Raw genomic sequence first — 15186 nt, 5'->3', positions numbered from 1 at the left:
AGGACAGGGGGCGCTCTGGGGGCACAAGAGGCCCTGCACACAGAGGGGGTGGGTGCTCTGGAGACCCCGCTCGCACACTCAGGGGCTCGGGAACGGCCCTCTGGAGCCCTGGGCTCAGCCACCCAGACAGTAAGCAGCCCTTCGGAACACTCGGATCCCTCGGACACCCAGCCCCACTCCAACCTGCCACCTCAGCCAGTTCCCAGGCCTGAAGCTACAGACGTCGGCACCTGAGACATCCTTCCCAAGAGGAGCCAGGCCACTCTCAGACTTGCCACCAGCACGAAAGGCCTCCCCCGCCCAGAGGCCGGCAGGAAGAGGAAGGGGCGGCGGGAGCTGCCTGGCATCGGGCCTCCTCTGGCTCCGGGTCGCCCACAGCGTAAGGGGCACCCTCAGGCCCCGCAGAGCCCGCCTTCCCGACCGTGCCGGCTACAGTCACATGGCCCGGGGACCCTCATCACTGTCCAGGCCTCTGCCCAAGCCCTTCATTCAAGGCACCGGGATTCCTCTTCTCTCTCCCCATCTCCAACCCTGGGCCTGAGAGCACCTTGAGTGCAGGAACTTACTGGCCTAAACTATGCCATCCGTGCTAGTAGCTGTCATTGTTGTTGTTAATACTCAGTGGCTTAACATCACTGGAAGGGGGTGCCCTGGATTGTTGGGAGAGGTTGAGGGAGGCAGAGAAAGAGAAACATCAATGTGAGAAAGAAGCATCAATAGGTTGCCTCCCCCAGGCTCCTGGACCCGGGATCAAACCCAAAACCTGGGCATGTGCTCTGACCAGGAATGGAACCCGCCACCGTCAGGTGCATGGGAGAATGCTCCCGCCAACTTAGTCACACAGGCCAGGACCCCTCCTCATCTCTGTCTCCTCCTCCTCCTTCCCCTCACCACCTCTCCCCTCCCCCTCCTACTCTTCCTCCTCCTCCTCCTCCTTCTCTTCTTTCTTCTCCTCCTCCTTTTTCCTCCTCCCCCTGCTAGTCTTCCTCCTCTTCCTCCTCCTTCTCTTCTTTCTTCTCCTCCTTTTTCCTCCTCCCCCTGATACTCTTCCTCCTCTTCCCCCCCTCCTCCTCCTCTTACTCCTCCTCCTCTTCCCCCTCTTCCTCCTCCTCCTGCTGCTTCTCCTCCTCCTCAGCTTCCAGGAGTTGCTGCTTTAAAAACAGGAGCTGCAGAAACATGGCCCAGAGCCAGGTGCTTAAAGTGCATTATCTCTGGCTGCAGTCGCAGTCAGAACTGAGCTCTCCAGGGCCCTTCAACTCCTCCCGCCTGTCTCTCTACTGGGCAGCCTCTGACATGGGCCTCTGCACTACTGGGGCTTCCCAACCGGGCTCTGAACCCCCAAAAGCACATCCTTCGAGGGCCAAAGATGAAAGACTCACCGGCCAAGGGACGCGGTCCCCCACCCCGTAGGAAAGGTAAAAGGATGCACCTGGGCCTTGGGGGCGAGCCGGGTTCACTGTAAATCCCATTCTTAACACAGGACTGGAGGGACGGCAACGGTCAGAACTGCAAGGGACCGCAGAGGACCTGAGCGCCACCTCTCCCAGAGGCCGCCTGGAAAGGACCGCCCAGCCTCTCGGGGCACGTTAGCTGTGAGGGAGCGTCCTCAAGTCTCCACCAACCGCATCAGTGACCATCACCATCCAGCTGCCATTTATCCAGGACTTCGTGTGAGCCCGTCACTTACACTGACACGTCTTCCAGTTTCTTCCTATCTTTGCTTTCTATCTCCCTCATGGGGATGTAAGCCAGGCTCCTTCCCATGTCCAAACCCTCAGTGGCTGCAGGCGAGCAGGTAATTGGGGCTTGATCTAAGCCCCAAATCCATACCCTCTGTCTATAGGGACTTTGGAGGGTAAAGCCCGCTCTGCCCGTCACAGTGCCCATGTGCTCAGCATAGAATTCCCCAGTGTGCAACTTGTTGTAGGTGCTCAATAAACATTGAATGAATGAATGAATGAGTGAGTGAATCTCTAGAGACACCATACCCCTTGGTCTGGTTAACAAAACAGAGGCCTACTCCAGCCACTCAGGTCCACTGGCAGGTCACTGAGACCGCCCTGAGGACACCTTGGAACTCACACACCTGCATGGCAACGGAGAGGCAGGAAGGCACAGCAGCAGGAGTGGGGTAGTCCTGTGAGCCCCCCACCTGCTGGGACAGAATGCTGGGCCTGAGAAGCCCTAGGAGGTCCCACATCTCTGGGACCCTGTCCTGTCCTTCCATCTAAGTCAGTGGTTCTCAACCTTCTGGCCCTTTAAATACAGTTCCTCATGTTGTGACCCAATCATAAAATTATTTTCGTTGCTACTTCATAACTATAATGATGCTACTGTTATGAATCGTAATGTAAATATCTGACATGCAGGATGGTCTTAGGCGACCCCTGTGAAAGGGTCGTTCGACCGCCAAAGGGGTCGCGACCCACAGGTTGAGAACCGCTGATCTAAGTCCTCTTGGCAGAGGTGCCTGCCCAGGCAGCCCCAGGACAGCCTGCCTGGTGGGAGGGGGATGCAGAATGCAAGCTGCTCAGTGCCCTTCAGAGGTGAGGCACGACCTCCTCTTGGAGAGTCAGACTGAAAAGGACCTTAGAAATCACTGACCGTTTATCATCACTGTCCCTGTTTAGTGACAAGAAAACTGGGGCTCAAAGTGGTGAAGAAACGGGTCTAAGACGACACAGCTGGCAGGTGGCAAGCCAGGACTTTGAAGTCAGAGCTGTTGGATGCTCTTACCCACAATCTTCCACCTCAGTCTCCCAATCTGGACAATGGGGAGGTTGGACCTGATGGTCTTTAGTGTGGCTTGGATTTGAGGTGATTTCAGGGGAAACCAAAAGCTCTTCTCCCCGGGGCATCTTCACCCCACTCTCCCTTCTTTCCTCACCTTCCAGTGTTGGCCTCCTCCCCAGCCCAGGACACTGCTCCAATCTAGGAACAGGGAAGGGAGGGGCTGTGAGGGGAGGCACTGGGGGTGGGGAACAGGAGCAGAGATGGAGAAAGGATGCCTGCCCGCTTTGCCCATCCAGCCCTCCAGACTGGCGAGTGCCAGGGGAAGTTCACAGACAGTTTACAAACCTCCTTTGTCACAGGGCGGTGCATGGAGCCATCAATCACGCCCTTAATTTACCCGTGTCACTTTCCAGTGGAAAACCGCCCTGTGAGCAGCCACTGGCACTTCCTCTCTCACCCACTCGATGAAGATTTCATCTAATTGGTCCATGTTAATCACTCCCAGGAATGCAGTGTGCAATTATCACAGCAGCACGGCCGGCTGCGAGGACATGCCGTGACTCTCCGCGTGTAGGCAGGAGAGTCCATGGAGGGCCCCTAGCTATGGGGCCCAGGGCCCTCTGGGAAACCTGGAGAACCCCCAGGGAGGACCTGCTGGGAAGGGGGAGGGCAGGCCAGGAAGGAAGGAACCATGGAGGGCGCCAGTTACAGCTCCCACCCGCCCCATGTCTGAAGGCCCAGGGGAGCCAACCACCCTCCTCACGGATATAGACTCTCCCTCTAGCTTCGTGGGGACAGAGTTCCGGAAGGTTTCCACAAACCTTGCTTAGCACTGCCTGGCCCTGGCCCCCAACTGGAAATGCTGGACACACAGGCCATCTGGGAACACCACTTACACTAAGATGCCCTTTCAAACTCCCTTGGGCAGGAGAGGTACCTGTCCCTCCTCTGCCTGGCCTTCCACAGCCCCTAGCACAGGCCTCTGGGACACCCTCACCACACTGCCCTGCCCTTCTCTACTGGCTGGAGGGTCTAACCATCCTGTGAGGTGCATAGGGACTGGGATCATATGTTTTATCATCTTTATGGTCCTGCCCAGCTTACTCAGACTGGGGCTCAGCAAATCCCTCCAGAATGAATGAGTGAGTGAATGAATGAATATCATCTACCTTAACGCACAGCCTCAGATAACCCACAGGCCAAGTCCGTTTCCCAAAACATGCCCAAGGGTTCTCCAGGCTCTCCTCTGCTCAGGGGATCCCATCCTGATACAACTTCCATCAGGGCCCCCCTGTGGAATCAGCACCAGAGCACAGAGGCTGAGAAGAGCATCAGAGACAAATCGTCCTCATTTCAGTGATAAGCAGACGCAGGCCCGGAGGCCCAGGGTGGCTGCCTAAGGTGCCCGGCAGCCCATTACCAGGAGCAGGGTCCCGTGCTAATCCCAGGGCTGTGAGGAGCTCTGAAGCTGGGGCAACCCCAGCAAAGCTCCAAGAGGTGGATCTCACTGGCCCTTGGGACTCCTGGGTGAGTGTGGGGACCCCAAGCTCCTGTCCCCCGGCCCCTGGCCTCTCCCAGAGGCTGCTGCCCGCACAGTGGAACGTACCTTGCGCTTCTTGGCACGTCCCTCAGCCTGCAGGGTGCGGGTGCAGCGCTGCACACACTCGGAGAAGCTGAGGTTGCTGCGGTCGGCGCTGTAGTCGAGGTCAGCCAGCCGGGCCAGGGACAGGATATAGTTGCAGGCGATCCTCAGGATGGCCAGTTTGGATAGCTTCTGCCCGTATGAGTAACACGGCACCTGGTGGGTGAGAAGGCGTCAGGAGGAGCTGCCGGGGCCTCTGCAGAGCCCGACCCCGAGGGGCACCCCGGCCAGGCGGGCATGGGGCTGCTCAGTCACATCTGCACCACCCGAGAGGGATGGCTGGACAGCGGGGGCGGCCTGTCTAAGCCGTCGACCCAGGTTGGAGTCTCTGTTCTAAGCAGCCGCACACACACCGAAGCTCACCCACTCACAAACTCGGGGAGTGCACACACTTCCGTCTTGTAGGACAAGACACTGGGGCTCAGCTCCTGCCTGAGAGCCGGTCTGAATGAAGCACAGTGTGTTCCCACCATGAGAGAGCTCTGTCCCAACCTCCCTAAGGGATCTCTCCGAGAGAACAGACATTTCTTAGCTCTGATATTCCTTCCATTCATTCATTCATTCATTCATTCATTCAGCGAGGCTTGTTTTGCTGAGCACTTGAGGTTCTGACAATGAATAATGCGATTCCTACCCTCACAAGAGAGTCCGGGACTCTGGGAACATACGAGAAGGAAACGGACAGAGCTCAGAAGAGAGGGCACACACATAGTAGGCTTTCTTTTCCTTTTCTCCTTTTCTCTGTGCCCTCTGAACCTGAGATGCTGCTGGGCATACAACACGTGCATAATAAATACTTACGGCCCCAACCAGACTGGACACGTTTGTCAGTGACTCACCACCAACTAGACACTCACTAATGGCACAGGGATGTGTACCAGGTGAAGAGATGGAGCCTCTAACTCTTTGACACTGTCACCAGCGTGTGGGCTGCATGAGCAGACACCTATGAGGCCTGCAGCAAGGCCTGTGTTGTAATGTGGGAAGGTCACCACGAGTCGCCGGACAGGGCGCATCATCAGAGCCACCGCTGCCAGGAGGCATCCTTCACCTGGACGGCCCAGCGTGCTCGCCCGGCCACCAAGGCTCCGGGTTTCCTCCCCTCTCTGGGCTCCAGGATCTACCCGCAGCAGATCTATCTGCCCCTGGTATCTGGTCCCGATACCCTCATCCCACAGACAGGGACCCCCATGGCACGTGCATTCAACAAGTATTTAGTGAGCATAGACACCCATGCCAGCTACTGCTCTAGGTCAGTGGCTCTCTGCCGGGGACAACTGTGTCCCTTGAGGGACAGTGAGCAATGCCTGCAGACACTCTTGATTATCACTACTGGGGACCATGGGGGGTTGCTACTGGCCTGTCATGGGTAGAAGCTAATCATCCTACCATGCACAGGATCCTACGATGCCCCCACAGCAAGGAAATACCCAGCCCAAATGCCAGCAGTGCTGAAGTGAGAGACCCTGTTCTAGGCCCTGGGGATAAAGCATGAACAAGACGGGCACCTCAGAGGGGGACCCTCAATGTAACATCCACTTTGATCTCACTTTAAACCTCACTTTGTTTAGGAGCTTTCTCTGACTGCCCCCCACCCCCTCCCCACAAACCATGAGGCTGAAGGTAAGGGGAGGAGGGGGTGCGCCTGCCCTTGCTAGTGCTCTAATAGCACCCCATCTGTCCTTCACTCCCCCTCATTTAATGATCAGTCTCCCTGTAAGTGGTGGGGGAAGCCCCTGTCTACAGAGCCCAGCGCAGGTCCTGCCTGTAACAGGCACCTGAAAGGGTTTGTTGAATGAGAAAATGAATGAGCTCCCTCCACATTCACCAGGTGACTCCAGAATGTATAAAACTGGACTCCAAAACCTTTCCTCACGCTGACGATGAGGAGTTAGGCCTAGAGCTTAAGCACACAGACCTTTTGGTCACCTGGTTCAACTCCTGGCTCTAGCCCTTCCTTGCTCTGAAGCCCTGGGCGAGTAGCACAATCTCTCTGAGCTTTGGCGTCCTGGTCACACTGCTGGCAGGACTGACCTCACAGCGTGGTCGCGAGTCAATGAGACGGCATCTGCACCGCCCAGCGGAAGGCGTGATACAACTCAGCAAAACAGCACAGTGTCCAAAGAGAGGCTCCGGAGAAGGCGAGAGGCAGGACACCTGCAGCCAGGGCACAGCACCTGCTGTCCCCTCCCCCCTGGGGGTCCTGAGACCCACCCACACCGGAAGCAAGGTTTGCTGTCACCTTTTAAAATGCTCCAGCAGGCCCTGGCCAGTTTGGCTCAATGGATAGAGCATCAGCCTGCGGACTGACTGAAAGGTCCCAGGTTCGAATCTTATCAAGGGCACATGCCCAGGTTGTGGGATCGATCCCCAGTAGGGGGCGTGCAGGAGGCAGCCAATCAATGATTCTCTCTCATCATTGATGTTTCTATCTCTCTCTCCCTCTCCCTTCCTCTCTGAAATCAATAACAATATATTTTTTTAAATATATATTTTATTGATTTTTTACAGAGAGGAAGGAGAGGGATAGAGAGTTAGAAACATCGATGAGAGAGAAACATGGATCAGCTGCCTCCTGCACACCCGCTACTGGGGATGTGCCCACAACCAAGGTACATGCCCTTGACCAGAATCAAACCTGGGACCCTTCAGTCCGAAGGCCGACGTTCTATCCACTGAGCCAAACCAGTTAGGGCAACAATATATTTGATAAAATAAAATAAAATGCTCCGGCAGCCAAGGAGTCGCCCCTCACCAGACTAGGAAACCCGGGGAGGGGCAGGGAGGTGACAGAGAGCGCGCCAACTCCCATGCATTTCCCCTTCCTACCTCCCACTCCTAGCCTGGCCACAGCTCCAAACCCATCCAAGAAAAGCCGGCAGAACAATGCACTTTGCCTGTTCCCAACCAGAGGCCAGAGAATCCTGCTTTATCAACTCGAACAAATAAACAGGTCTGTGGGACAGAAAGGTGCCTGAGAGTCCTGAGACAGGGCAGGCACCCCGGGAGGGCGTGCCCGCCCCGGCGGCCCCGGACAGGTCTGTGACACAGGCCCTAGCGCCGTTTCCACCAGAGGCCATGCTGGGAGTGATTCAGCTCGGTGAGCCCTTGGCCCTTGAACAGCTGGCTGCCCTGCCAGTTGGGAGCAGGGATCCCAGGAGGGCCCTGCACACGGGATCCAGGGTGACTGCGGGAATACAGAGCAGCAGATAAGGTCAAGGCCGGCCTAGGGGCCCCGGGGCCAGGTTCTGGGCCAGTTTTGTCTCGGATTTGCCACTCTGTCCTGCTGCTTCTGTCAAAGTCCAGGTCCAACGAGAAAACTACCTACTGAGCTCTGGTTGCATAGCTGGCACGGAGGCAGCTATCGGTAAGGAGTTTTATCCCATTTAAAACCTTCCTCCCAGCCCGAGCTGGTCTGGCTCAGTGGATAGAGCGCTGGCCCGTGGACTGAAGGGCTGCAGGTGCGATTCCAGACAAGGGCACATACCTCAGTTGCAGGCTCCATCCCCCGTACACGCAGGAGACAACCAATCAATATGTCTATGTTTCTCTCTCTCTCTCTGTGTCCCCCCACTCTCTCTAAAAATCAATGGAAAAATATCCTCAGATGAGGATTAACAAAAAAAAAACTTTAAAAATAAATAAATCTGCCACCACCCCCCAAAAAAAACAAACAAACCCCAAACCCAATTATTATCCCATCTGCATTTAAGGAAGCAGAGAGGTGACATATTGGGCCCCAGGTCACACGGCTAAGACCTGGCTGGAACCACACGCTTGTCTGATGCCCAAGGAAGGCACATGGCCACTGGGCTCTCCCAGCTCCCACCACCAGAGGTGGCCGTATATGAGACACCAAAGGCAACTTCTGGCCACATCACTCCTCCTCCGCCTCCCCCTCCCCGCCCCATGGGAAAGGGGTGCCCCTCAGCTGCCCTGGCTAATTCCAGATCCTCCTGGTGCCTGATCTGCAGGATGAATCACCTGGACCCTGACAGCCCAGCTCGGAGCACCCCAGCCCGGGCAGCGACTGCAGAGTGAGAATCCGATGGCAGGTTCTAGTTCTGGGAGGCCAAGGTCGGGAGGAAGAGCTGATCTGAATCCGGGCACTTCCCAGGAGTGTGAGTCAGAGCAAGTGCCTCTCACTTCTGAGCCTCAGTTTCCTCATCTGTAGAGTGGAGCTAGCAACCTCTGCCTGCCCTCCATGCCCCCTCGGGCCAGGCCACCCCTGGCTGTTTATTGTGTTCTACCAAGGCAGGCAGAGAGCTGAGGATCTTGAATACAAGGCCTACGTTCATCTTAAAACAGCCCCAAGAGAAAGAAAGCATCGCTTCTACTTTACAGGAGCACTGGACAGTGGAGGACTCTTAGCTGGTGGGAGATTTTTTGGGTTTTGAACTCCCACCTTAGCTGGGCTTTTTCCAATGGGCCAGAAGGACTTGCTTGGAGATTTGGATGGGCGTCTACAGCATAAGGTGGGGAGGTGGGCAGGCGGAGAGTTCTGGACTGATCCCCTGGGACCCCAGCCTTTGAGCATCCACAGTGAGTCCAGAGCCCAGCTACCCCACCGCCTGCAGAGAGCTCCAGTGCAGAGGTCTGCCCATTCTGGCCAGAGGACACAGGACAAAGGAGGCAGCAGGGTCGCTTGGCTCCAACTCCCAAGCCTGCCCAACTTCCGGGAAAGTGAAGGGACTGCCTTGTGCTCACTCCACAATGATTTTTCAGCTTCCGAGGAGCAAACATGGGAGTTTTCATGAGGTCCCTTATGCCCTCAGAACATTCCACCCATCCACCCCAAGCTGGACCCTCTCCAGGCTCCAGGAAGCAGAAGAAAGTGAAGAGGGCACTGCCTGGGCGCCTGAGGCCCTGGCTCCACCCCTGGCCAACCACGTGACCTCGGCAGGTCCATAACCTTAGGGGACCTCCGTTTCCTCACCAATAAAAGGGGCACAGAATACCTGCGACCTCCGGATGGAATCGCTGTGGGCAAAGGCGGGAAGGTGCCACAGAGAAGTCAAGCCAAGAACCTACCCAGGTCAGGAGGGGCCGTAAGCCCTCTGGCCTCTGTGTCAGCTCCCGCCCACCCTTCCCCCAGCCCAAGACGCCCTCCTGGAAGCCCACCAAGACTCCTGACCCCACAGAGCTCCAACATCGCGCACAGAGCACAGCTTAGCACCTGATTTCATTTGAAATTACTGTGTCAGTTGAGTGCAGACTTCCTGAGACAAAGCCCCTCTATACAGAGCTAGGTCGCTGTCAAGTTCTATTGAAATGGGTTCTTGAAAATCCCAGCTTTCTACACAGCAACGAGGCTAGACCCTGAGAATTTGAGTCTTAGTAATTAAGTCATGGTCCCAGGGCCAGAGAGGCCCAGGTACAAATCCCGGCCATTGCTTAACCTCCCTGTAAGTGTCCTCGTCTGCAGCATGGGGAGGGAGCACCACAATGCCCAACCACAGGCCCAATGCAGTGACTCCGAAGCTGCCGCCCTGCTGACTGTGGACATGGCTGGAGGGGTCTGACGCTGAGAGGTGCAGGGTTGAGGGCACCATCCCCACAGCCCATCCTGAGCCACCCTGAGCCCCCTTGGTGAGGATCCACGGGGAGACTCTAGGGCAGGGGTGGGCAACCCCTGGCACGTGTGCCAAACATGGCACGCCAGTAACTTTTGCTGGCACGCAAAACCCTCTCTTATAATCTTCCATTTACAATTTTTTTCTTAATATCGACTTTTTTATTTTTCACATAAATTCAGAAGGTGCATCTTAGATAAATAAATAATTTTACATAACAAGTTATCTTAAAGACCATAGACATGGATTGACAAGAGAGGGGAAGAGCAATTTCTATGCCTCTGCCTTAACTCTCCCTGCCTTCCTAGATCCGACCAGTGTTTTAGTTTCATCCACATACGCTTGTGAATTTTTGTCCTCAGTGATGAATTTTGTTAAGTCTCGTAATAGGAGTAGCCTGACAGATGAAAGTAGTAGCTCGTGCCTATCTCTGAAGGTCACGAAATATAAACCTGATGTAAAATCTCTGTCATCAGTGATGCAGCAGCAAAAGTCCCACTGATAATATCAAACGGAGTCATAAAGTTTTCTGTCGGATTACCAGTGTACACGTATACATTAAAAAATAAATGTATTTTTCATCATCATATACGGTGTTTTTGTCGCTCGAATGAATTTTATTATTTCTTCAAGGTTCTTCACATACGTACACCTTAAGAGATATCAAGTAGGCGTAACATGTTCTCAAAAAATTAGGGTTGGCACGCAGAGGAATTTTGAGTCAGAGATTTTGCTGGTTTTGGCACGCACTCACAAAAAGGTTGCCCACCCCTGCTCTAGGGGCAGCAGAGAAGGGGACCCAGGCCCCACCTATGTGGCACCTCCTTCATGAAAAGGCACCTCAGCAAATCCTGAGGGCTCGTCACGGATGCCTCAGGCCTCCGCCTGCCATTCCTCGCCAAGACTGAGGGCTTCCTGCTTCCAGGGGGCACCGGCAATCTGCACACATGCCAGATGCCCCAAGGGTAAGCACAGTCTGTGAGCCAGAAGGTTCCGCCCCTCCTCTCACCCACCCCGCAAGGCCAGGCTTCCCCTGCGAGCCCCTCCCACCTGGTCCTGAAGCAGCCCTGCACATGGGCCAGGCCCAGCTGCGCACACATGGCCTTCACATGAGGCGCAGGGAGGGCCCTGTGCAGCTGGGCTGGTGGCATGTGCTGAGGCCTGACCATCTGCCCCGCACACCCACCATCTTGGCCTCGCTGTCACGCACCCCTCGGACCAGAGGGCCTGGCCCCCACCTGCACGGCTATGGCTAAGCAGCCAGTCCCGCATGCTCCCTTCCTGGTGGACAAAACAGGATGGCTTCCAGGTGCTGAGGGTGGACAGCTCTCAGGCATTCCACAGACGGAGGAGCAGAGCTGTCAAGAGCCTGGGCACGGGAGTGACTCACTGACACCGATTCGAGGCAGGCTCTGCAATGACGGTGGTACAAGCTATGCAGGCTGCGGCTGCACCATGCCAAGGAAGCACCAGCACACTGGAGTCTAGTGAATGGCATGCAAAGAAGGCGTGCAGAGCAAAACCTGCGAGGCTTCCCTCACCTGGCATAAGCTCCCTGAACCTCAGTCCCGCCACCTCTAAAACAGTTTCTTCGCACTGAAAGAGGAGGCCAGAGGGAGAGAAAGGGCCCTGAACTGGCAGTCAAAGGACCTAAGTGCCAGCCCTGCCCTGCTACCCACCAGCTGTGCTGCTTTGGGCATGTGGCCTCCCCCGTCTGGGAAGCAAGGTGAGCAGGTGGACAGCCTCCTGTCATCCTTCCGTCCTGAGGGGTGGGTTGCAGGACTCTATAGGCTGCCACCCTCCTGAGGCATTCAGATGCAGGCTACTGGTTGAGGGCAGGACTGAATGCTCCACTGGGCCGACTGCCCAGGGTCCCAACTGGCATGTGGCTCAGCTTGGTCTGTGTCAGCTACTTGACCCCCCACCCCCACCCCAATTCACTGAGCAAACAAACATCTTAACCCAAATCCGTGGGTGGCACTTTGGCTGAACAGTCATGGGGCTTTCCCCCCAGCAGCTCAATTCCCTTCCCATGGATGGACACAGGCACCACTGCCCGCCCCACCCACAGAGGGAAGAGCAGAGTGTGATCCAAAAGGAAGATCACGCTTTCCGAACGGTTTTGTTGCTGGCGAAAGCCCAGAGAGGTTGAGTAACTACCCTGGAGTCACACAGGAAGTCGGCTGCTGAGCAAGAAAAAAAACCTGACTACTCAAACCAGTAACACCCACCCCTGCCCTTCTCCATTCCCTGTGCAGGTGGGAGCAGGGGGCCCTAACCACCTCTTCTTAGATCTCCCTTCTCTCTAAGAAGATGAGAAGCCTAGAACCAGAGGGTAATCTTGTCTAAAGTGGAATTGTAAAAGTGCCCTTCCCCACCCATCCGCCGCAAAAGACACTGTGGGGTGAGAGCTACCCCCACCAGCCCCAAACTGAGAAGTCCCTGTCCTACCCCAGAACTGCCTGCTTCACCGGAGAATGGAGGGCAACGGTGGAGGGGATCCCCTGGGAAGGCTCTCACCAGCCAGCTCTTGAGGCCGCCCCTGGGGAGAGGGAGCAGGCTTGTAGCCGGCGACATTCAGGACACGAGGGCAAGGGGTGCTGAGCCCGAAAGCAACCTGAGTGCAGGGGCAGCCCTACTGGGAGATGGGGGCTGAGGAGGGACTGCGGGACCCTGCTATTCCCGCAACCCCAGGACCTCCCTTCTCGGCGTTCTGGGCCTCCCGGGCACTCACGCACCCACTCGGGCAATCTTCCCCGACCATCTCAAAAGCCCGAAGCGGTCTTCTCCCCTTCCCCGGCCGAGACACATTCCCACATCCCCCCTTTCCACTCCCCACCGCTCCCAAGGAACTCGGGAGACAAATACTCGCGGTCATAAAAGTTAACTACGAGTGCTGAAGTCTGACGCGCAGGCAGGGTCACCCCGCGGGGAGGGGAGGAGCGGGGCGGGGCGCGGACGACCAGAGCACGCCGCAGGGGGACCTTCACCCCCACTTTGCAAACTAAGAAACGTACCAAGGCTGTAGCAAAAGTCACTACTCCAGGAGGACTCAAACCTGTCTGGGTCCTGGGGCCCACCGGGCGGGGACGACTTGCCCCTCACAAACACCCCTAACCCTCCACAAGTCCCCCGGGCACTCGCCCACCCGCTCGGGCGCTCTTCCCCGGGCGCAGGGAGAATGTGCGGCTGGGAGCCCGTACCTGCTTCCGCAGCGCCTCGAAGGCTGCGCTGATGGTGTGCACCCGCGTCCGCTCCCGGGCGTTCGCCAGGAGCCTCCGGGTCTGCTGCAGGGCTTTGATCTCCGAGGAGGCGGCCGTGGCTTCGCCGGGCCGTTTCCTAGGCGACGCGGAGGAATCCGGATGGTTATTGTAAATTACGTGTGAAATTGACGAGTAGGAACTTTCCCCAGGGCGCGTGGGGGGCGCAGGGGGTGCGGAAGGCATTGGGCGGGCAGGCGGTGCGCACAGCAAGATGCGGGGACGCAGGCCGGGTTCCCGGAAAGGCTGGACCTCCGGACCCCCAGGTACCTGGCCCTGGGGTGCTGGAGGCGGCGGCGGCGGCGGCGGCGGCGTGGGGAGTCCTGGACCCACAGCGCCCAGGGAGAAGCCGCGTTTCCGCGCGTCCAAGACCTCTGGCGCCCGGGCGCCCCCGCGCTCCCCAGCAGTGTCCGGGCCTCCACCTGAGGGGACGGCCGGCGCCACTGCGGCTGGCACCGGGGTCGGGACCGGCTGCAGCCGCTGGGTCCTGTCCCGCAGCCCGTTGGTGGCCGCGGCGCCTAGCCCGGGCACGTCCAAGTCCAGTCGGAAAGTTTTATAGCCATTCGCGCGCCGCGCCGGCTCCTTGCCTTTCCGCTTGAGCTTCTTGAGGCCGTTCAGCTCCTTCACGCACACGGTCTTCCACGGCCCGTCCTCGAGAACGGGGATGTGCTTCATGGCGCGGGCAGCGCTCGAGGCGGAGGCGTGGGGCTGCCCGGGACGCGCGCCCGCCGCGCTCGCTCTGCACGCGGCGCCCGGCTCTGCCCGGTGGCCGTCGCTCTCGGCGCCTCGGAGGCTCGCGCTCTCCCCTGCGCTCACCCCCTCCCTCCCGCCCGCCCTCTCTCGTCTCTCCTCTCTCCCCCGCGCGCGGGGCAGCTGCGCCGCCGGCTCCGCGAAGCTGCCGGGCAGTCCGTCCCCGGAGCGCTCAGAGTGTCCTCTGAAGTCGCGGCCGCCGTGCCAGCATTTCTGGAGCACGCCCGCTGCGCCCCATCTGTGTTTGTTTAGCCTCAGTTTACACAGAAGCCCGGTTCGCGAGATCAGTCAGCGCCGCCGCCCGGAGAGCAGGCAGCTCCCGCCGCCACCGCCTCCCAGCCCGGCCGCCCGAGCCGCGAGCGCCTTTAAAGAAACAGGAAGCATTTTTCAAAACAGCTGGGCTGCCGGCCGCCTCCTTTGTCCGCGTCCTCTCTGCCTCCCCCCACCCCCACCCCTTCTGCCCAGAATCGGCCTCCTCGGGCTCCTCCTGCCCACTGCCTCCTCCACTTGGGAGCGCTGCTCTGTTCCAGAGGATGGTCAGCGCTCGGTAGAACTGCCCGAGCACGTGGTTTCGGGGCCCTTCGGCCCTTCCCCAAATCAGAGCTGGGCCTTCTCCACCCTGCCTTTCGACTTCTGGGGGATGCAGCACGGAACTTGCGGAACTTGCGCACCTAGCACCTCACCGTCCACCCCTCCCCCCTAACTCTAACCCGTGGAGGAAAAAGCGGAACAGCGGCTTCTCCTGGAGTTGGTGGGGGCGAGGAGGTGGTCGGTGGGGGGTGGGGAAGGGCTCTGGAGTGTCCTGAGACCCGCACTCGCACAGCAGCGTGACCTCTGCCTGCCACTTACTGGAGCAAGAAGGCCGGGAGCAGAAGGCTTAGGTGATAGGGACACTGAGGCTCTGAAAAGGAGTGTGCTTTCCCGAAGTCACACAGCAAGTCAAACAGGCCCTCCTAAACCGAACGGGGTGCAAGCTTCGGATTTAACCAGACCTAGCATCTGTGAGAATCTGCAGCTACCTCGGCCCCAGCGGCCCGCCAAGCCGGGATCTGCTCATCTATAAAATGTGGAGAAGGTCAATGCCCAAGTCGCTGCCTGGCTGCGAGGAACTAAGTACCTGGCACCAAGGAGGTAGATAGTAGTCAAATGGTAGCTTTGGTTAATATTATTCGTAAGAGGCAGACTAGCTCTGAGAGGCAAGTTTTCTGGGTTCAAAACCCAGCTCTGC

At 57.7% G+C, this 15186-nt stretch overlaps 1 protein-coding gene across 1 annotated transcript in view; it reads right to left on the bottom strand.

Annotated features, from left to right (window-relative positions):
- Positions 1-14011, bottom strand: part of ATOH8 (atonal bHLH transcription factor 8) — a 33375-nt gene extending 19364 nt beyond the window's left edge. The window contains exons 1-2 of the mRNA XM_070428501.1: positions 13152-14011; positions 4340-4531 (exon numbers count right to left, since the gene is read on the bottom strand). Of these exons, the coding sequence (XP_070284602.1) occupies positions 4340-4531; positions 13152-13883 (924 nt within the window). The 5' untranslated portion in view covers positions 13884-14011. The remainder of the gene's footprint in view (positions 1-4339; positions 4532-13151) is intronic.
- Between the last annotated feature and the right edge of the window lie 1175 nt (positions 14012-15186).

This window comes from Myotis yumanensis, unplaced genomic scaffold, assembly GCF_028538775.1.
Source record: "Myotis yumanensis isolate MYYU_CA2020_CCGP unplaced genomic scaffold, mMyoYum1.0.hap1 SCAF_11, whole genome shotgun sequence".
In the NCBI taxonomy this organism is placed as follows: Eukaryota; Metazoa; Chordata; class Mammalia; order Chiroptera; family Vespertilionidae; genus Myotis; species Myotis yumanensis.
The sequence above is the reverse complement of the archived record's forward strand: the minus strand, read 5'-3'. Positions and strand labels throughout refer to the sequence as shown.